At 32.2% G+C, this 24,100-nt stretch overlaps 1 protein-coding gene across 1 annotated transcript in view; it reads right to left on the reverse strand.

The window, feature by feature from the left end:
• Positions 1-277: 277 nt before the first annotated feature.
• LOC111041818 overlaps positions 278-24,100 on the reverse strand; it is a 71,719-nt gene continuing 47,896 nt past the window's right edge. Inside the window, exon 3 of the mRNA XM_022326255.1 lies at positions 278-1,010. Coding sequence (XP_022181947.1) covers positions 921-1,010 — 90 coding nt within the window. The 3' untranslated portion in view covers positions 278-920. The remainder of the gene's footprint in view (positions 1,011-24,100) is intronic.

The following is a 24,100-nucleotide window of genomic DNA, read 5'->3' on the forward strand; positions in this document are numbered from 1 at the left end:
GTGGGTGTGATTTGTAATTGCATTAACTACATAATTATATTATTAATTATAGTTGAATTACATAAAATTGTGTATGCGATGATTGATGAAGATCGTGTCTGTTTCGCGTTTCATTATGCTGATAAAATTCCGACATTGATAAAAACAATAATAACAGTAATAACAATAACGATAATGATAATATTGGCCGTATATATTTTTGGTCGTCGTATAATATTTATGCGGGAAACGAAAAAAAAATCAACAACAACAACATCTAGAGAACGAAAAAAAAAAATCAAATCAAATGCACTATATTCACTAACAAAATAATAATAATAATAATATAATATACCGAAATAAAAGCCAATCGCTTTCGACTCGAGCCTTATATAATAATATTATAAGACACCGTCGTCGAGTTGTTCGACCTCACATCGTGTCACTACGTGTATATAATAATATAATAATAATAAATCGATTTATTGGGAAATAACGCCGTACAACAAACGTGGTGTTATGTGTGTGTGTGTGTGTGTGTGTGTGTGTGTGTGTGTACATACATAATATATATGTATATAAATATTAAATATGTGAGTATATATTGAATACATTATATTATGTATAATATAAATATGAATTGTAATTTATAGTTTATAACATTGCCAAAAGTGATTGAAACGAATAAATAAACGCATCGAAACGTTTTCCGGACGAGACGTCCGGTGCCGCTCCGAGCCGTCTCGTCCCGAAACGGTCGTTATAAAAAATAATAATTAATGTTGACGCGCAATAACAATATTGATTTGTCGCCGCCACGAATTAACACAACATAACATTATCATGTTTGAAAAAATATAATAAGTGTATATTTCGCTTTTCTATTATCGTATAATATTGGCTGCGGGAAGTGTCCAGGCCGTCCACCGCCGGCGCAGCGTCTAGGATGTCAGAAGTTTGAAAAACATCAGCGCCAACGATATGTTGACGATCAATATCACCAACACCAACTGTTGCCTCGTGAACCAATCCTGTAACGAAACGAAACGCAAGTTTAATGCAAAATATTGTATGGTCGTCGTGGGTAATAATAAAAATAATTATTATTATGCCGCCGCCGCCGCCGTGTAGGTGCCCGCACGCACACACCCGAGCACGCACGCACATTGACGCTCGAAGGACCTTTGAGGTGGGCGAGAAATTCCCCGGGGGCAAAGGCTGACATTTTCATGTTTTTATATTTTTTTCGAACCCCGTAGTAATATTAATTCGGTGTAGTGCAGAGTTCGCCAGACGCGCCATGTATTACGCACTCTATTACAATAATTTGTTTTGAATAATATCACGATGACGAATACTTTCTTATTTATAATACTACGATAGTCCGGCGTTTGTCACCCAAACCTAGAGGGTCATACTTACTAGGGGTACATTTTGGCGCTGCACTCGTTTTCGACAACATTTTTTACCCCAAAACAATTGACCACCCGATTGATCACATCCAATCCGGAGATGGGCACTGACGACATCATTTACTTACATATTATTATACATATTTTAAATTTTAATCTTATGTAAGCCAAACGTCGGTAGTACAAACCGTCGAATATTCGATAACGATGATATAATTATATAATATTATTCGGTGTATTTAATTCAATTACAATAATCTTTTTGGTAGATTATGTCTTCTTTAAATATTTAAATAGGTAGGGAACCTACAGTTTGACAGTGAACCACGAGTCCATGACCTTGTAGTCAGTCGAATCGTTAGTCGAAGGCGTAGTTCGGAAAATAAATTTAAAACTACTCAGGTAAAGCATCTGTGTGCAAACGAATTTACTTTTCAGGGGAGGTTTTCATCAAGGGGGTAGCTAATTCAATGTATGTGCACAGCCGAGTCGTGTCTTTTAGCGCAAACGAGTTGGAGCCGTATTTGTGCAGAAGGGTTTGGGGATGGTGGTTGGTGTGAGAAGGGCAAAGATCGCGCGGGTATTTACTTTTTTATTTTTCGTATTATTAATACTGTCAACGACACTCTGTACTTAAAATATTTCTGATTTAAGCAGATAAAGCTCATTAGGTAGGTACTGAGAATTTAATTATCTTCTGCTATTTTCCATCGTTGCTATTATCGCCTATTCGTTCACGTCTCTTAGTATTATTGGATTGAAAAGTGCCCTTAGACGAGTGAACAAAGAATGACCAGATCCACATAGAGCTATAGAAATATACATCGTAACTCAAAAATATAATAAAAATTGATATACACGGGTATTGGGCAATCATAGACATAACATATTTTGTCAAAGAAAGGTTCGTGTTACTTTGAATAGAAATTCCTTTTAATATCGTGTCTTACAGTTGTATGCATCGTAACAGAAAAAATAAAAATAGATATATTTGTCAAAATAAGATTCACGTCTCGTTACCACGAATATTCCTTTGTATACTATGTTTTACAGTTTCAGATAAATATCGTAGGTTAGAATATATATCGTTTAATTTCGTTAAGCTGTTTATTAAAGACATATGTCTCCTCGAGATCAATATTCTAAGAGTCTATAGGTAGTTAATAGGGATTATATTTCTAATCCAGTTACAATATTTGTACCAGCATGACAGTAACGATTCATTAAATACATTTAATACACTTCAATATTATGACTTTATTAAATTTACGATTCAATAGGTATTAATTAAATGATATTATACCTAGGTACTGGTTATTCTACAAAAGCTCTTAACAACCATATACTACAATTTAAACGATTAAACTACATAATATATTATAATATTATGTTATATTTATGTTATACTTTGATAACTAGGAAGCAATAATGGTTATAATATGTTTCATTCAATTTAAAACTTTTAGAAAATAATTTTTACAGTGTTTGTATATAAAAATATATAAGATATATTTGTGTATTTATGGACATAATTATAATTGCATAAATTATGTTCTTCGGAGGCCATACGATATGATTCAGTATATTGTTAGTTTTGTGCGGAACATAACAATCGAGGATGTTACACAGAAGTACATCACACAGAAACCATTTATTGTTTTGAAAAGAAACCAACATGGAACAAATGATTGTGAGCATGAAACCAATTACAACTATGTAATAACAATATTAGCTATGTACATATTACGTATTATATGGTATGGTATATTATGTATACAATATGCATGCAACGCATTCAATTATTGTTTTAATTTCACGTCCATAATAATATATCGTTATCGTGTTTTATAAAACTTGAGTAGGCACATTAAATAACTAAAATAGAATGTTCCTCATTAATTACGAAGAAAAAAATATGTACAAAAAAAAAGGCAATATGTGTCTAATTATGATTTACGAATGGATAACAGTCGTACAATGAATAAAGTATGAAGTAATGTTGGTGCGATATTAATTTTGTACTCAATAGTGCTGATGAGGTACATGAAATAAATGTGGATAAATGTTGGTGTATTTAAATTAAATCAAGAATAAAATTATTATGCTGAGTAGCTGGATGTAAGGAGAAATATTTTTTATAAAATTGAATTTAATACAAAATTAATTAATACTAAGTATATTTGGGTAAGAAATATCTATAGATTTGCGGTCAAATAATTTTGTCATTTGTAGTATGAGGAGTTGGTTGTAGCCGATTTTTTCACATGCACTATTTGATAATTAAAACAATAATTTATAATTTATATTTTTATAAATATTTGAAAAAGGCCACGGAGGGGGGGGGAGGTCCATAAACCCTTCATCTATACCACTGTTTATCTTATCACCGGATCATTGTATTAAAATCCCTGAGAATTCGAAATAAATCCCGTTCCCGTTCGAAAATCAAAATTGTAGATACGTATCTAGAATATTCTGTGTTTCAAATAGGTATGGAACAATAATGGCGAATGTTATCGCCATCTTTTGAAATAAACTACATAATGGGGCACAATGAATTGTTGATGGAAAAAAAGCAATAAATACTAAATACTGTTGACGAAGAATCCCACTCAAAGAAAAATTACAAATTATTTCAAACTATTATCACTTATTATTCATTTTTATTTAATTTGTATTTTACATTATGTATTTATTTAATTACCTCTGTATATCATACAAATAATAGCATTACAAATAATTATACAGGCTAATAATTAACTCCTACAGTATACCCTTTAAATCAAATTTTTCTCTCAATCCTCAAAAACCTTAGAAAGTGGCGTTTTCTCCGAACTTTGACTCATCGAGATTCCACTGCGTAGTATTATTTCAAATTCCAAATTTAATAACATACAATTTGACACAGCCAAATAAAATCGTACTGTCATTGTAGGTACATACACATTGGACAAACGGAATTCCAAATTGGATCAATTGAACGCGTCACGGTTGCATAAATTAATACAGTCGAGTTACAATAACTGTAGAAGTCGGTCAGAGACGAACATCGCTTCGAAATACTGAGTATTATTTGAGATGCCCAAACCGAGTTTAACCTAACTTACCCCCAAGGGTAACAAAAAAAAAAACCAAGTTTGTCAAGTTACCGTGGTTCAAGTTTTCCCGACTTGACTGTATTTACTATTTATATTGTGGCAATATTTTTTCGCTCTCCAGTAGCTGTTTAAAGATTGAGGTGAGCATCTCGAAATCGTTATCATCTTGTGTTAATGATAATATTGTTGGCCGACGTCGAGGGGAAGTCGCCTGTGTTTGATAGCGGTGGTTTGTATGCAATCACCCCCCCCCCCACTGTTTGGTCTTTGCCTGGTTATATTGAGTCGATGGGACGTCGTCGGCTTTTGAACGTATAATACGCTTAAAGTACCTATTATAATAATATTACTATGCTGTTTTGGCGTTTTTTGTGACATTTTTTCCTTGTCTTTCGGTCGGTGAACCCGTCTCACAGCCACCGAAAAATATGTACGAAGTAGGTACCTGGTACGTAGGTATAATACCGCGGAATAAACTCTCCCCAAAAACGTAATGATAAAGAAGTCGAGATAACGTGAATGTGTTGACACACAAAAAGCGGAAAATTACGTTATCGTAAACATTTGACGATATCAAAATACGAACCAGTGTTGGAAATTCAATACAATAAACAAAACGTATTCGTCAATACACCGAGACGTGATATTTACCGTAAAGATTTGCAGTTTTCCCCTTCGGTCCCGCGTCATGGTACACGGAGCCGTACTTGGGTTGGTACAATACCTTAGATGTATATAAATATATATCGTACGCCGTGTACAGAGTGCACTTTCCGCCGCATACGAAAAATATATGAGCTATCGGGGGAGGAGGGGGGAGGGGGTGCAAAGTCGTCCAATTATCTGCTACGTTTTTTTTTTTCTATACATTTTGATGATGGATGGTAGCTATTGGTTTTGCAATACGTGTCTTTCTGTTTGTTTTATTATTTACCGAAAGTCACTTTACGTCGGGCAGTCAAAAAAAAAAAGTAGGTATATAACTACTCATGCAGGCGATTCACGTGCTGCGTGGTATATATCAGTCGAATGCAAACAAACTTCGGAAAGGTAGCTTTTAAGGTTACCGCCGAGTGAGTAGTTATAGAAAAACAGATATGTATAATAATGATGTGTACGTAAGTCTTAAAGTTTGTTTAACAATAAATGTCGTGGTAGTACAAGGACATATCATTAAATATTAAGTAAGAATTGTTCATGACGTTGACAACGCCGCCGTCTATCTTACAATAAATATTATAACGTCAAGTTTGCACCAACGATGAATATTTTTTTAAATTTTTAAAAATTGAACAAACAGTCAAACGCCTATAAAAATATCACGCAAAAAATTAGACGTGTAAAAGAAGGAAAAAATTGTCAAAGAAAATAAAATGTCTAAGCCGTTTGGAGCTATACCTATCTATTATGATGCTTTTACCCAAGCGTCATCAAATATTTGTCCATCACTGATTAGCACTTCATCCGATCCGCATTAAATAAACAAAAACTGCAAATTGTAAATTTGTAATGCATATATATACAACAACTGCACTTTCCGTAGATATTACAGGTACTGAAGCACAAGGACGAGCCTGCACCAGAATAGTAAAACAATCATTTTTCTTTTTTAATTATTGTACACCTACGCCTGTTAATTAGTACGTCTGTATAGCTTTGTATAATTTAATTGGTTAAGCTTGTATAATGTACTTATGCACTGTTCTAACAACTAAGGTTCAATAATTCATTTTAATAATATAAAATTATCAGGTTAGTTTTTTAAGTTAGTTGAGACCATGAGAAATAATTTTGTTTCTAACCTAGATTTATTTATAGTTGCCAACAATAATTTGAGTTTTTTATTGCCGTGCTATTGATTTAGTCATAGTATAAATAATTGCAATACAAATAATAATAATAGTTCTAAATTGTCGCTATTATAATATCAAAACAAAGTGCATAACCTAAGGATAACGAATTAAACGACTAAAACCTGATAAATTGGAACCAATTTTGGATATAATTTAATACATGTACTTATTATTTAGTGACACTTGTGAGACCTAAATATGGTTCCTCTGGCAACATTGAAAAAAAAACCAAAAAATAACTCACATTTAGCTCAACCTGTTTTACGAGTAATATTATGTCTCATACTTGGTTAAGACATTAACTAAAGTATAAACATTCATAATGCTAAAATCCCTATATGAGGATAGTTATGAAATTGTAATATTCATATTATTTCTTAGTCGTTTAATTATGACTCGGCTACATTTTAGATTTTATAAAAGGGTTACAACTCATATATGCTATTAGGAAGACTAATACCATCTTATACTGAACGTTGTTATGATGATTTAACTATAGGGTTCGGCACTTATAATTTTCGATGTACCTATATTATGCAGACACTTGAATATTTTATATACATAATGATTATGAAAAAAGCGTTGACGTTGAAATAAAAAAATATATATATTTCTAATCATTAAGGTTTTAAACTTATTGCACTAAAAATTTTAAAACATAAAGACGCAAATAAAATGCAATCAAAATTATCAAAAATGCTCAAAAATATGCAGTTAAAATTATAGGGAGAAATCAGAAGATAAAAATACGTATATTATGAGTCATAATATACGTATTTTTATCTCATAACATAAATCTTATGACATAAATTTGATAATAATAATTGTCAAATATGAATTTTTTGTAATATATTACGACGAAATAATATGAAAAATATACAAGGCCAAACTTTGTACTTAAATTCAAATTGAATTATTTCGCCAATGTTTAATATCTTAAATAAAATATTTTACAGGTCCTAAACCTAATTTTTAAATATTTATTTGAACTACTTCTACAATTGAAGAGAGTGTTTTTCTAATTACTACCTAAATGATAAGTATACAATGATGTTTAAATGTAGAGTTAGTTATTTAGAGAAAGAAATAAAAATTTAAAAAAAAAAAATCAACACAGAAACTGCTGATTGTTGACGCAATTCAACGCTGTATAGAACTTCTGACGAATATAAGGAAGACTCAACAAACATCTGTCTACCTTTAATGGGTGCCATGCCTGAACGAACATTTTCTACCAAAAAAAGACTAAAACAATATTCAAGAGTAACTAAATTAGTTATTACAATTAACGAGAAAAGGTTGAATGTTTGGCCAAGATAAATACAGGTTATATTTTAGAGTTTGCCGATGTAGAAAATATAATATTTATAGCTTTTATAAACAAATGTTGAAAAACAATGAAAGTTTTAGATTGCATAGTGCACACAATAATTTATAAATCTATGCCTAAAAATAAATAAAAATGAAGTGTATATATCTGTAAGTCCGGAAGTTAATCTTCGAAAAGGCCGAACCGATTTTAACGGGATTTTAAAAGACTGGTAGAGGACTTTTGAGTGGTCTAAGCCTTTTATCTGGACATTAAGCCCCTGAAGGGTAGCACCACATATTACATTTGGTCCTTGAAAAACGAAAATCAAATTGCTTTGTTTATTAACTATTGGTAACACAGAAGACGAAAACATAATACGTAATATGATTATTGTATTTGATTCGATTGGCAAGACGAGTGAGTCTCCTTTTAAAAATATTGTACATTATACATAGGTAAGTACTGTACATTTAAAGCACCTTGGAACATCCTTGGAAGAGCTTAGATGCACGGACATCCGTGGCGTGGAGAGTGGACTGAAATCGAGCCGAACTCAAATATAGCTATAGAAGATCACTATATGTGCAAAGTGTTTTCATTTTTATTTTATGCCCACAGGTACGTCCGGGACTGTTTTACATGGATAGTTCGTGTACACACAAAATAATAATTGTGAGGATGATAATTATAATAACAATATGACAGTGGTGCGGCGACCGTGGCTTGATTACACGTCTTGAACTCTGTTATACTACAGCCCATTATTTTAACGACGTAATTTTTTCGCTTTCCGCCAAAAATCCCGTTTCTCACCCTCGAACAGCACTCCCAGAACACTGTTCCCTTCACCTCCTTCACACGACATCTACCATCGTCTACCAGCTGTGTGCTTGACGTCACTCGTATTAAGCGAGACTGTACGAGAGTCAGAGTGAGAGAGAGAGAGAGAGAGAGAGAGAGAGAGAGAGGGTGAGAGAGAGAGCTGCTTCTGGGTAGACATTAAATTATTTAAGCACATATATAGTGTGAATTAATGCGGAAAAAAAGAGATTTTTACGGAATGCTGCGCACCGCATCATCGTCGGTCGCGGGTTGGCCTTTATCCGCACGATATTATAATAATATTAAATATAATACTAATAATAGTAATAATAATATCACGCACCATCGCAGACGCAAGAGACCATTAGTCATGCGGGTGAGGTGAGGGAGACCACTTAGGCGCTCACCGAATTTGCGTCTCGATAAAAAATGACGTGACTCGGGCATTGTGTAAGACAGACGTCGTTATTATAATAATCGTACATTCGGTTTAAGGTGCCGAGGAATGAATAATAATGCAGCCGAAATCGTTGTGGCCCCCGGTAATAATAATAATTATTGTTGTGATTGGCTATTGACATTGCGTGCGGGTAAATCAATTTTTTATGATCTGAAGACGAGTTATTATAAGAATATCACCATAAGAGCAGAGGGACTCGTAGCTCTATTAAATATCGAAATATGCGTTCACATCATATGTGATGCGCTTAAAATTCCTTTTTAACCATTTTTGTAAAATAATAATATTATAATAGAAGAGTCAATAAAATCCAGTCGTGAAATAACTCACAATAAATCCACCGTGGAGGCTAAAATAAATTTAAATCTAAAAAAGTTATGATCACTGTAATGACCAAGATTGGGCATCAATGAGTTAAAAAATTAAGGTTAAGTTTATTTTTTATTTTTAACTTAACCTTTTTAAATAAAATGTATTTTTTTAACTTGATTGATTTTTATTGATGCAAATTTAAATAATTTAAAATAATAATGAGTTACTTTTAATCAAATCTTAGTTACATTAGTTTATAAATGATTTAATAACAACTATAATACAATTATTATTGAATCGGCAGGTGTACACATTACATAAACATTTACTTTTAATTAGGTATTTAAAACCATATTATTGGCTATCTACGCACTCAAAAAAAATAAATAAATAAATAGAATTAACTGAACTGAAATTAATAAGTTCCATATAACTTTTAACTTTACTGATTTAAAAAAAAAAATTAGGATGACTATAACTTTAAATGTAGTTAAATGTCTTAGATGATCACTGAACTGAACTCATTTAAAAATTATTATTCACTTGCCCAGGCTTACTATAGACCACAGACCATATTATTAGGTATTATTAAATTTCAATAATTGAAACAATAATAGGCATCATTTCGAAAAAATGTATAACTCATAACAAATACCTAAGCAACAAAAAAATTTAAATAAGGATAAATATGATTTACAAGCAATAGAAAACACCAAACTATACATCTATTCCTAATATTTAATAAAATACACAATATTTGTTTTCGTCAATTTACATTTGAGTACAAAACAAATAGTCGAATATTTTAATAGTTGTATGCTCTAATCGCCAGCCATGGGCAGACAATCATACTTGGGTCGTGTATAATATTTTTTTTATACTGTGTCAAGGTAACTATAGTTCTTGTGATTTTTCGAAAGATTTAATTTGTTATTATATTATCATCGGTGGGTATCGGTCGTTTTCAGCGTCTTCAGAGGTTTGGCCAACGAATCGATATCATAGGTACTCGTGCAATATTATTATAACAATATTCGTGTCCAGACGATTTTGTCAGGTCGTTATCGCAGCCCTGTATACGAGCTTTGTTCGGCAAACAGTGCGATTAAAATATCTAAGTGCATAATATAATGCTGCGGCAGCATAATATATATACGCACAGACGAGCTCCGAATTGTGCCAAACGTCAATGTCTCAGAAAATGCATTATCTTGAATAATAATAGCAGTTGACCCCCTTCCCCCACCTCCCCCAACCACGACTGTCCTCGATATTACGGATATTTTTATTTTTATTCCGTGACACCCATGATATTATAATTTATAGAAAACAGATCAACAGTAAATTGTATACATAGTGGGATGCGAATCTGAGAGAGGAGCACTACTTTGGGACGTTTGGAAAAATATTATTAAGTATTTTTTTTATAAAATAAATCGTTTGTACATAAGTTCGTCTTAAAATTTATCAATTTGAAACATTAATTAAAATGTTAATATTTTTATCAAAATGTATCCATAATCTATGTTAGATAATCTAGATAATATGTACTAAAATTATTATTTTATGTTTTCTAAAAAAAAACATTTTCCTCTTCCGCCCACACTATTAACAATTTCTAGGTACAAACCTACGCGTTGTATGATACAGTAGAAAGTAAGTATACATAATTTTAAAGTGAATTATAGTACACAACAATTATAATATTATTTAAACAACGAGCTTAACGTCGAAGTAAAGTAAAAATATTAATAATTATTTAAAAATGTGTTATACGGTGAGACGCAATACAGGAATAAGCTATAGGGTAATGAAATAGTGAGGCTCAGATGACGTGATCAGATGAAGTGTTTGCAAACGGTAGTGAAATTATTAATGTACTGCTACCGGTTACCAATTACCATGCCACCATAGTACCGCGATAACTCGTCTATAACCTTCTTGAAATCCAACCACAATAAAATGTAGCTGATGCCCTAGCTGTCTATTATTTCATTATACACGGCTGCAACCCCTCGGGAATTTTACCAACAAACCACCAGCTGTGTCTCTTACACTGTACTCAACTACGTAGGCATAATATTATGAATTTACAACTATTATATTATGTATAGGTAACTATATATGCCGGAAAACACGATGAATCGTGAAGTGTAATCCGCATTGCAATCCATCATTTGAAAATTATATTAAAAAGTCACAACCACTCTTATTGTGTTTTCAGATGAAAGTGTTTCTAACTATTATTAGTTTTAGATCAAATATTTTTAAAAAAGGAGAACATTTCTCTGTCGAAAAATAAAACATTGTTTTTCAAATGTTTGTATTTCCAAATAATACCTTTCATTGATGCTATTTCGTAGCGCCGCCGGTCCGTTTGTAATATAATGTGCCTGAGTTCAACAGTGATTATCTCAAAACCGTTTAAGATCTTAATTGCATGATAAAATTATAAAAACGAAAACATAACAATAAGTCTTTAAAAGTTGTTTGTGTTTATTTAAGCAAACACCGATGAATTGTTTTTACGTGATTATATGTTTCGTTTCAAAGTTTGTGGAAATAATTAATTTCGCGTTTCTCACTCTCCATCATGGTTTTATCCAAATCAGATTGAGGATTACTTGAGCCGGTAGAAGTTCCTGATACCCTGAGTGCTCACTTGGCTCCGAATTCTATGAAAGTTAATTTCAGAGTTATAGCAGCTTAAGCCTTCAAGTTGCGTATTGAAAAGCATTTTGTATATTATTGTTTCTATGATCGAGGATTGTAATTTCTATGATCAAGGATCGTAAATGGCAATAATTAGCTAAAAAACCCGTTGCATGTAATGTTTAATTGAAAAGATGACAGGATAAAAATATCCGAAAATTCATTAGTTGCAGGATGGGTTTGCAGGTAAACAATTTGAATAAAAATTCTTAGTTATTCGGGTTTGTAGGGGGAAAAAAATGATCAAACATTTATTTGAAACACTGCGGGTCGCTTCTAGTAGGTAGCTAACGTTTTACGATATTTTTTTCCGTAAAAACCGTTGCTAAGAAATTCGTAAAAAAAACGATATTTTTAAATTACAAGCAGCGGCGTTCGATTTCCAAACACAATAAACGTCGTGGCAAATAGATATATACGGCATGTTGGGGTGCTCTGTCTATCGTCCCTCTCGACCGGACCCCGAGGTACAAGATCGTTTTCAAAAAAAAAAAAAAAATACTCAAGCACGCTCAAAAACGAAATCGCGAAACACCGCTGTAAGACCATCAACTCCACGGTCGAATTGTAAAAGCTACGGTGTAATACCTACCTCGTTATATTATATATATATATATATATATATATATAAACTCTATACTGGCGTGGATCTAGAAATCTGAAATGGAGAGACTACATTTTTTTCCGAATAAATACAATATTAGAATATGTCAGTTCATGACTAACGGCTGATTATATATGAGATGTCTGTTTTGGTAAAAATTGTCGCAGCTGAATTTACGGAATTCAATACGTGTGCATTTCAAATATGATACTTACGGACAAATACATAATAATAATTAATATACAATTTTTCCAAGGCCCCTTCCCCTTCGATCCGTGACTGAACCTTAGTGTACGGATCGTTCAATATTTTACATCAATATGTGCAGGTATTATATAATAAATTATAGGTATGGGTGTCCACTGCTATACGACGCCGATACACGCATCCGAAGTGATGAAGGTCTCACCAATAATGATAAAAAAAATAATAATAATAACGATAATACGCGATAGTGCGTCTAGAAACGTTTTGTAGACCATCGATGCTTGCAACTAGAGTGGCACGGAAAGGTGGTTAGATGGGGAGGGAGGGCTGTTTGATGGGTAATGAGGGTTCAGGGCTGAGGGGGTATCACGCGTGCGATTAAACGATTAATGATAAATTTAATCAACGATTTTAATGATTCTGCGGCCAGGACTGCTCTCCCGAGTGTTGTCGACCGTATAAATTACAACAACGAATATGATGTAGCGTGTGATCGGCGCATTAAAATAAAACGTTATCATCGTAAGGTCACGAGGCTCAGGCGGAGACCACCGTCACTATATGAAATATTATGATGTACCTAATAATACACGTGCGCCTTGCAAGCGATGGCGGTTAAGGCTTGTGGGTGGGCGGGTGAGTCGTGTGTGTGAGGACGTAGTCACCGAACTTTACGGGCAATCCGTGTATGCCGGTGTGTCCGGTGTGTCCGGTTAAGTCTTGGTCCGTTAACAGCTACAGCTCGGTGCGGTTTGGTGCACTTCGTTATTTCATATTATTGGAGCGCATGTTGTTGGTATAACAATAAAATACTGATACTCTGATAGGTACTCTGCACCGCAGAGTGTATGCCGAATTCCCGTTCCCAGTAGAGGCGGTTATTACATATTTTAATGTAATATATCTTTAAAATAGTTATATGTAGAGTTGTAAACGGTGAAGTCCGTTTGCTCAGACGAGTTCCGAATGAGAGAAAATCGTGAATCTGAACATCAGTATGCAGCTATGGTATACGTATAGTGTTGTACGCATAGTATGTAAAATTATACCATATTCTGGTGTTTTGGATCCTCTTTTTTTTTCGTCATTAATTGGATTCAATTCCTCGTTGGAGTGTTGTTTTATTTTTCAAAATATTAACCAACTTTAAACTTAAATGTGATCCAAACAAATGACTATTGACTGACGCGTCGACGTTAACCACTATGGCTCTCAGGTCTCATAAGCTTATGTAGAAATCGTATTTCTAAAATACTTGAATCTAACTAATTGAATGATGTTGTAACCTGTGTTTATATATAAATTAAGTAGCTTATGCCAATGCTCAAAATTACCTTACTATTTAGGAAGCAATGGTGTTATTAAAAAAACGCATTTTAAAGTACCTAATATTTGCATCATTGACCGGTTAATGACAGAAATTCTCAAGATTGGTGGTCAAAGACGATAAGCGATATAATCACTAATGACTAATAAGCAATAACTAGAACCATTTGTTTTTAATTCTTTCACCTTTTTAATCGTATTGTTGTATCCGATTGAAGTAAAATTAAAAAAAACAACTTAATTACTTTATTTAAGTTTATTTTATTTTACCTACTCAGTAGGTACTTTTAAAATTACATAATTAAACTTGTATCAATTAAATAGTTCATGAGTTAATGAATGCACTTAAAAGTTATAAGTTATAACAAATGATTATTAAATATAAAAAAATATAAATTACCCGCAGACACACTAACGATGAAACTATTTTGGATTTTCATATTAATTCCATAGAAATATTAATTAGTTCACCAATTAATAGAAACTAATCGAAAATCAAACATCAATACTAGCATATATTATTAATTAGATATATTGAACGAAGGCGGTAAACAGTTAATGAAAATAATAATGTGAACCGTGGAGGTTAATAACAACCTTTAAGTAAAACATGATGGATACAATACTATTGACTTAACTCTAAAAATGTAATTTAGTTTCTTAAATAGGACGTGGATTTAAACAGGCAATGCATACTGCAGTTTCTACATTTTCCAATTTTTTAGGTAAACGACGACGTTCACCACATTAACATCTATGACCGTGAAATACGCATTTAAGTTGGGATTTAATATTATTGTAACGTTGAATGGAGGCACTCAGGTGCAGCATTTAAGTAAGCATCTATGAGGTCATGTCCGGTGTATCGTTTTAGAAATAGCCGACGACACGTTCCGAAGGGAATAATTGTCGTAAACTACTTTAAGCATCTATTTTAACAATATGAGACCAATCAGGTGATTTAAAAGCCACGATTTGCCAGTAACACGCCTATATTCACTATATGGTTTACCACCACCACACACTATATGAACCGCAAAATCCGAGTGCACGTTCAATCTATAAGTGACGGTCGCGAATTAAGGGGGTCGGCTTCCCCCCCCCCCCCACACACACACACACACACCGCGGAACAGTAACTGTGCTAGCATCTGCTAGTAATTTTGAGTAACAAAATTTAAAAACAAATAAATGTATTTTATAAACCAATTTATAAATGTATTAATTTGGTTTCTGAATCATATTCGCTTTGGTAATACATAATTACTTTATAGTTTGTACCGTCTTGTGAGTCAACCGAAAGCGAAGCGAATCTTATATCTTATGCAGCCAATTAGACCGACGTGGCATGACGCATCATTAATAATATAAAATTCCTTTGTACTCATCTCCACTAATAAGAGTGTTTTTTTGTTGTTGTTGTTGTTGTTGTTGTTGTTAAATGTGTGTATTGAATATTCTTTTTTAAATGTTGCCCCTCACTCCCGTCCGCAAAACAAAATCTCAGGTCCACCACTGGCGACGGTGCTCGGTTCATTATCGTACATACACGATTACATTACTCTTCTGTATATACTCACTCACTCACTGACTCACTCATATATATCGGCCTGTGTGAGTGTGGGTGGGTATATGGGTCCCCGTTTTGTCGGCTGAACGTGTAATACGGAACAGTAAATATTCCATTAAACTTGGTGGCAATCAGTGTCAAAATCCCCCACTAGGATTTATCGCGTTTTCTTTCCCCTATTCCTACCCCCCCCCCCTCCCTCACCCCATCCAAGGCGAGTTTGACAAATGGCGGACGGGCGGGTGGCGGGATCGCACAACAAACTTTCCACTCGGATTTGTGTACAAACTTTACTCCGGTCGACCACTATACAATACACGCGCTGCGAGATGACGGCCGTCTCACGTATTACATGTTATATATTATTATTATTACAATATTAAACGCGCAGCACAATATACAATATAAAATGTGCGTTGTGCCACATTTATTATCACTGTTAGGTAAGTATTATAGTGTTATGTAGTTGTACGACACTCGTAAGTAAATTACTTTCGATAAGGCCCTGTACTATTTACGTGTCAGACTCGTGGCATGATGACTTGCAAAGGTGCGGGTTGGTCGGAACCTGTGAAGAAACATAGATGACAACTCGAGTCTGTGATGTAAATTCGATGTTGACTCAAGTCCCAGAGGTTAGTACTCGACAAATAATATTATACATTTAACCATAAATGTGCAAAGTTAATGTGATGGAGTTTTCGAATTAATAAGCCACCCTAGAACTAAATGAGCAACGAGCAGTGAAAGTTCTTACAATTGACTTACAAGTTAATATTAGCTATTCAATAAATATTACATGAGGTAATATTCAAATGTTTAATAGATGCGATTGGTTTGTGGCGTTATAATTATACATCAGCTCAATATCACATCGTTTAACCGTAATAGAAGAATACAAACAGCAATATTACTATTTGTATTCATTAATTCTTCTTACGAATTATTATTTCAATTTCTCTTATTAACTATTTTAAATAATCATATGTATAATAGCAATACTAATGTAACTCCCTATCACCACCATATAAGCACGCTCAAAGTTGATAGGTAGTTTACCTTTTCTATTGTAATATCAAAATTATAATAAATTCTAATAAAATAAAAATAAAAAATGTATGTTTATTAAAAAATAAGAAATGTCATTGGTTGACTAGCCGTTTCCGCACACCATTGTTTTTTGTTTTTCGTATACAATATCATTCATTATTATCTAATGCAAATTTAACACGTCCATCGCAGTTACCTAATTGAAGATGACGTACATTCGACGACACCTACAACTATACAGCAGAGCGATTTTCTCGGTTTTTTACCCTTAATTTCCACCCGGGTCACACATTGTTTTTGTTTAATTTGTGCCAAATGATTATTAACCATTTTGCTAGAGCAAACATTCAACTTAATACTTAATGCAAACTGTGGTGGTTAGCTGGCAATTACGCGTTTGAATAAAACATTCATCGGTTTATTTTTGATTAAAATCATTGCACAGAGAATAAATTATATTAAAAATAAATTATAACAATACGATGTGTACGGCATGATTCAGGAAAAAAAATTATTTTTTATTATTTAATAAAATAATATTTACCATATGCGCTTCACAATAATAACCGAATAAGATAGGTAGAGGGACCTAATTTGATAACATGTATACAATAAAAAAGTAATATAATATGAGAGGAGACCATAATATCAAGTGATAGAACCCAACGTTTTTCGTTTTTTTCCACTGATTGCTTTTTATTATTATACCTATATTGTTTTACTTCATTGGGCCTCTGCAGCAATTTCATTTTGGTTCATGGGTATGATTTATAGGTTGTGAATTTGATTAAATGTTTGATATTATACTGTAATGGATTCGTAAGAGTTTTGTCACTTAAAAATTGTATATTAAATTAAGTTTTAATCTTTTCCGAGGTACTATCTATGTCGGTTAGATAATATATTGGATTTTAACTTAAAGTACCAATTATTTTTTTAATTAACCGGAAACTGCTAAGTTATGGGATCGTTACGTAAACTATATAGTTAAATCATTAAATTAATTTGGAAATTAACTGACTAAAAGTTAAAAGTTTTAAAAATTACGTCTCTGAGGGCACCTATAACGTATTTCAACATCGCCGATAAAGTGCGGATAATATCCGATAATGCGATACGGTTTGATGATATTAATAATATTCTGATGTTAGCACATCGCGGTTACGATGATTAAACCTTTGGTGAAATTTTAAAGGCACCCACACGATGGGTGTACATTATACACATATTGTGTAGTAATAGGGCTGGTTCTTTGCGGCGACCCCACGGCGGTCGCAGTTAATTTTTACTGATTGTAAATTTCCTCTCGACATCCATAATAATAGTAATAATAATAAAACATAACGGACAATGACGGTGTGTACAGTGTAATCCAATTAAATGGAATTCGTTCGTTGTGATATAAAATGTATATTATATATATACATATATTGTTATGTCCACGCGGCGGCGGCGCCAGACGAGGAAAAAGGAAAATCGTCTGCGACAAAAAAAAAATATATAATATAACATTATCAAAAATATTGTTTTGGACGAGCGCCAAGTGACGATCCTTCGCATCAAGTCTCGAAACTTTTGATTTTTTCATATACTATATTAAATGGCATGATCATTGATCGCGTGTGTATATGTTTGCATCAATTTCGTGATTACTGGATATTTTAGATTCCGAATGGAGCGATCAACGTATTGATTTTACAATGAGATATGTTTTTTTATTAATTTTTTTTTTTGTGTCTGTGTACACTATGATTAGCAGAAATAATACTTCAATTTTATACTTCAGTATCTTTTCCGATGGAAAATTGAATCTATTTGCTGAGTCGGGGAGGTCTACATTTAAAATTCAATGTTTAATTTCCCATAGAGCAGGAAAAAACAAAAATAAAATAAAGGGAATTCGGGAACTTTTATCAGTTTTATTTTTTAAAGTTATTTCAAGTTCAAATTTGGACGAAATAACACATTGAAACCAAGAATAATGATTATTTTGTAGTTATTTAAAAATATTATTCGCGGGTACTTGACACTTTTATAGTAGGTACATTATTTTACCTTACACATGCAATAAGATTTACAAATGCAATCTTTCAACCGAAATGAATTTAACCTACTGGGGTACTATTGGCTAATAGTAAAATAAACTACTTCAACCACAATTTAATCATACAATAAATCTATTTAATAATATTATAAACTGACAAACTATCTTCACTCGTCTTCAATAATTTTATTTAAATGAATTCAAATTTAACACATCTGCAGTTACGTTTTCACTTTTAACACCTACAACATCATCCCCTGTTTTAACTTTTTTACTGAAAATGTGTTCTATTTAAGTCACAACTCGGATAAACCCATAAATTAGGCATTATTAGGGAAGTCAAAACTCAACAAAGAATTCATACGTGGAAAAATCAAAACATTAAGTGTTCGTTCGGAAATTTCCTAGAACGTATCATTTCGAAAATTCATCCGAATGCTCGGTAATGACCATGGATATGAAGAAATTCAAGATCATCAATTTCTATTTATTAATCATTAAGTTCCTCAATGGTGTATATCAATACCCTCAATAACGGGCCAAGTGCCAAGTGGAAATCCTTCGGCAAGACTTTTGATTTTTTTTTTTAATACACACCATACTACATTAAATGGCAAAGGTCATGTGTATATTATATTATATGTTTATGTTTGCCTCGATGATATTATTTTTTTTTTTCATGTATTTTTAAGCACCTATAGTGTTTGAAAAATATGAATATGGAAAGAAAAAACTCTACAAGGATTTCACAGGAATATAATATCATTATGTTGGGTGCTATTTCAGGGAACGTAACTACCGGATATTCTCCCTGACTGCTTTGTAGTGACCAAGAATATCAAACCATTTACGATGATCAACCTGTATTATTTATTAACCAATGAATTCCATAATTTCATAATGTATCTAAATAATTATATTCCTATTGAAATTGGCAATCGAAATATTAATATAAATTAATATAAATAGGTAAACAACTTATAAGTGCAAAACAAAATAAGTTGTTATTGAATTTAAATGGTTTAATATTTGTACGTATTATAATAATAATATTAACGAAAAATCAAATGTATGAAACACTACGTCATGGGAGATGTATCATGTAGGCATGGAAATTAGTAGAAATAAGATGTTAGTACTAAATATTGTGTTTCAGACGAGAGACGAGACAAATTCGTAGTTAATTATTAATAATTGTAAATTACAACACCCACCTGGCACTTATGGCTTATCACAGCGGTTTTAGCGGTTATACTAGATAATAACAGTAAGGTAAGTACTCTGTGTACTGTGGCTGCACAGTGCTACATAATAAAATGTAAATGGTACGTAAAAGTGTAATATACCAACCCAGTTAAACAATAACAGTTAAGTTATATAGCAATGGGACGATTCACATTTACTTGATTTACTGGTTAAAATATTCGCTTCGGCATAGATTTAGTGATCTTTAGAATATATTAATAAAAACAATATGTTCATTTAACATAAAACCATAAAGTATCTTTTTAGTATTTAATCAAAAATTACTTATAAAAGTATTGGACTTATATTATTTCAATTGTGTAACCCCGGGAATGCTCGTACGTTTCCCTTTGAAAATTCCCTGGAATATTCTGGCTAACTGGAATTTTTGGATGTCACGCCTACAACACGGAGCATTTTTTTTCTGTAGAGACATTCAAACATTATAATTAGTATAATTAATATTGATGGTGTATTTTATATTCCAAACGATTGAAAAAATTTCGTTTTCATATTTTCACGGAGTTGTCGTAAATTGCAACCAATAATCATATAACAGTCGTAAGTCATAACTATTAACTATACTATGCAATATTGTACACGACAAAATAACTCATTTTATGACCACTATAAACAATATCGTAATAATATAATGTGCGCTACCCGCAAACGCACGAATTATTGTTTCTCGAACGAATAGTCTCTTCGCATAAATTGTATTATTATGAAACTTGACATGTGTTTTTCAGACTTTTTCTTCATATTTTTTTTCTCCGCCAAATTTATTTGTTATTTGTCGGCGGACGGATGACGATTAAACCATAAGGCTTTATTAAATAGGTGTACGCGTAGGTACGAGTTTACGAACCACGGTTGAGCACTGAGCTGTAATTTCGGCGTGTCGTGGTTCCCAGAATTGTGCATTAAAAACAGGTATTTCCGAATTGGTTCCTGTACGAAGAAAAGTTATTTCCGAATAATAATCCCGGGATTATTCGAACGGCGTGTACCTGTAGGTATCTGGATTTGTGCCCCTCCGGATTCTTCGAGAATAATAATACAGCACGATGAGTCGTTAGTCCAGGCTTCGGGGTTTGGAACTTTATAAGTACACCATTAGGAAAGTCAGTGTCAGATATCTATTTAAATTCCGAAAACTGTTAACGCATAAATGGGCATAATAATATTGTTGTACGGTAATTTTTTAGCGGGCACAATATATATTCCGTTTTTTGTCTTTCTTTCTGTGACAAACAAAGCACAAGATGGAAATATGAGGAATTAATTTTGCGTTGTCTAACTTGAATGTAAATTCAACATTAAAATAAATACGTAATACATACCGAATGAAAAAAAGCTATAATTTTTCATAACTCGTGCAAAATTAATGCATCTCAGCCCTCTGTCGTACCAAAATTTCATTATTTTAATTGTTGTTGCATAATTCGTTTTAGTTTTTTAATGCATATTTCACTGTTTTTTAAGCGAGTGCGCAAAGTTCTGAAACCTGATGATTACTCTTTCACGAGTAGAATGTATAATGCTTATCAAGTTTAGCCATTCAAGATTAACTATATTTTTTAAATGACGACCTCCAGTATTTCTTGAGAATTTCCACCCCATTAGTGCGAGAAAAAAGTTAAATATAAAATTATAATAGTATTGACTTTATGTTTAAAATGTTGCGATTATTGAGAAATTAGTAATGTTTTTACTTTGCATGCCATAGCAAAATTATAATGTAAGACAAGTTTCACGGCACTCACATTCTGTGCATTATGCAGTATTATACCAAATTATATACAATTGAGTGGGACCGAAGCAGACCCGTGGTCCCTTTAACTTTAGACATAGATGCATTATTATTTATAAAGAGCTCAACATGTCTTGTTGTCAACCGATTTCGTATCTAATCATATTATTTCAATTGTACCATAGTATCAATTGTTAATATATATTTTAGAGTAAACAATTAATGTAAAACAAAGACATAACTTCTTTAATATAATAATGTACTATGCTCATAGTTTGCTGCGACATAAAATGTAAAAATAGAATAATGATTCATATTTTGAATTTACTATTATAACAGTCGTGTTCACAACATTATTAAGTATTTAAATTAAGACAAACTTTATGACTTCATTTTAAGACAAATATGTTTTTGAATTACAAATATAATTCATATTTTTATGATCCAAATCAATGTTGACTAGTACAGCACTCTAATAATATGAAGGTAATAAGAGATTTAGAGTAGTTTTTGTAGATGTCTTTCAGAGTTTTGGTGCTTTTCACTATTTTTGGAATATCTTTATGTTTTACTCATAAATACCAAAAAACGACCTTGTTCGTCTCTACCGTTTTGTTTTCAATTTATATTGCAGAAGGGCCACATATATGAAACTTTCATTCAACTAGCAACAAAAAAAACCGTTAACAGGCCAAATAAAAAACAATAGTTTGCTCGTTCTACTCAGAGTATAAAATAAAACTTTATTTTACAAATACGGGATTTGTATTATTGCTTGAAGTACCGTCTCACCATTTCTGTCGGTCGGGAAACATACACTCAGTATTACAGCTATATCTATGAGTGTACATAAAGTTTTCACAGTCGTCGGTATACATTTGATTAAGAATGTTATGAACATCCTACTTGAGATTATTTTATGTTATACGCAATTTATAATATCCATCAAATATCTGGATTATCCAGGATAAACATAAAAAAAAAATTGTATAATATTACGTGTTGTGTTTTAGGTTCACCGTTAGTAAAGTGTAAGTCGAAGCTAGTAAAATTGAAGTCTGAGAATATAATAATATGCAATATGACGTGTCATGCTTACGAACATATTATTATAAAGACCCAATTGATGAATCCCAGCCTATATGATACTATTCTCACTAATATTTTGTTGATACACAAAAACATGTCATAATAATATTATTAAGTTCAATATGAGTGAGTGTACCTACCTACCTATGTGGCTAGACCTACTAAAATATGTATGGTGATCCAATAAATAAATTTATATTGTGGTAGAGAAACCTCGGCGTTAAGATTGATTCTTAGAAAAAAAAACATTGTGTCTGTAAAAGTTTGTAAAATTATAGGCTTATATCATCGGCTTTAAAAATCTGTTAGATCGTCAGTTACCTAATAAAAATATTAAAATAAAATCATATCACTCTTATGGTTTTGTTCAAAAGTCCAGCCTTTGATAGCCTGTCAAGTTTGGTCGTCAATATCTTCTACAAAATGTTAACAAAATCCAAACCCTCTATAAAAAATTAAACCTATGAATTAAAGCTCCATCGTTCACGAGGAATTCGCAAAATACACATAATGATAAGAGTTTTTGCAAGACTTAATTAAAAATATAAAAAACAATTAAAAAACTTTCATCGGGACATCAACAACAATCGAATAAGCTCACGTGGTAAGTACCTACAATATAGGCAACGAAATTAAGAATTTATTACAGACGCCTATATTATGTAAAGGACCACCTCACCTACCATTTCGAATTTTCGTCATGTTGACAAAGTTTGTCAAAATTTTAATTTAAACGCTTAAAAAAATAACAGTTATGAACTATTTCATTTTATGAAGAACCTTATATACATTTTCAAGCTTTTTGACCGGAAAACAAACATTTAACTAACAAGATTCAAAAAATTGAAATCGGTTCAATATATTTTGAAACTTGTTTGATGTCTTGAAAACTCTAATATAAATATTTGATTAAAATTTAAAGTCTTGGTTATAATTATAAAAAAAAAACACAATCGATTTTGTTGAAAACGGTCGTTGAGTAAATATTCCCATTTCACCAACGTGGTTAGTTAGTAATTCCCAATTATAATTAACAACAGTACTTTTCTTTATTTTTGACCCCAAAATACCAAATAGATCACATTAAAGTGTACCAGAAAGCACCCTCGACCTTGAAGATTAATATATCACGAAAATTTGTTTCTCTGAAATATTAACATAAATATAAAATAAAAAACACATATTACAGTGAAACTAAGTCTGTAAAATATTTTTACAATCTCAAATTAAACAGGAGGAACTTCACTATACA

This window comes from Myzus persicae, unplaced genomic scaffold (assembly GCF_001856785.1).
Source record: "Myzus persicae strain clone G006 unplaced genomic scaffold, MPER_G0061.0, whole genome shotgun sequence".
Taxonomy (NCBI): Eukaryota; Metazoa; Arthropoda; class Insecta; order Hemiptera; family Aphididae; genus Myzus; species Myzus persicae.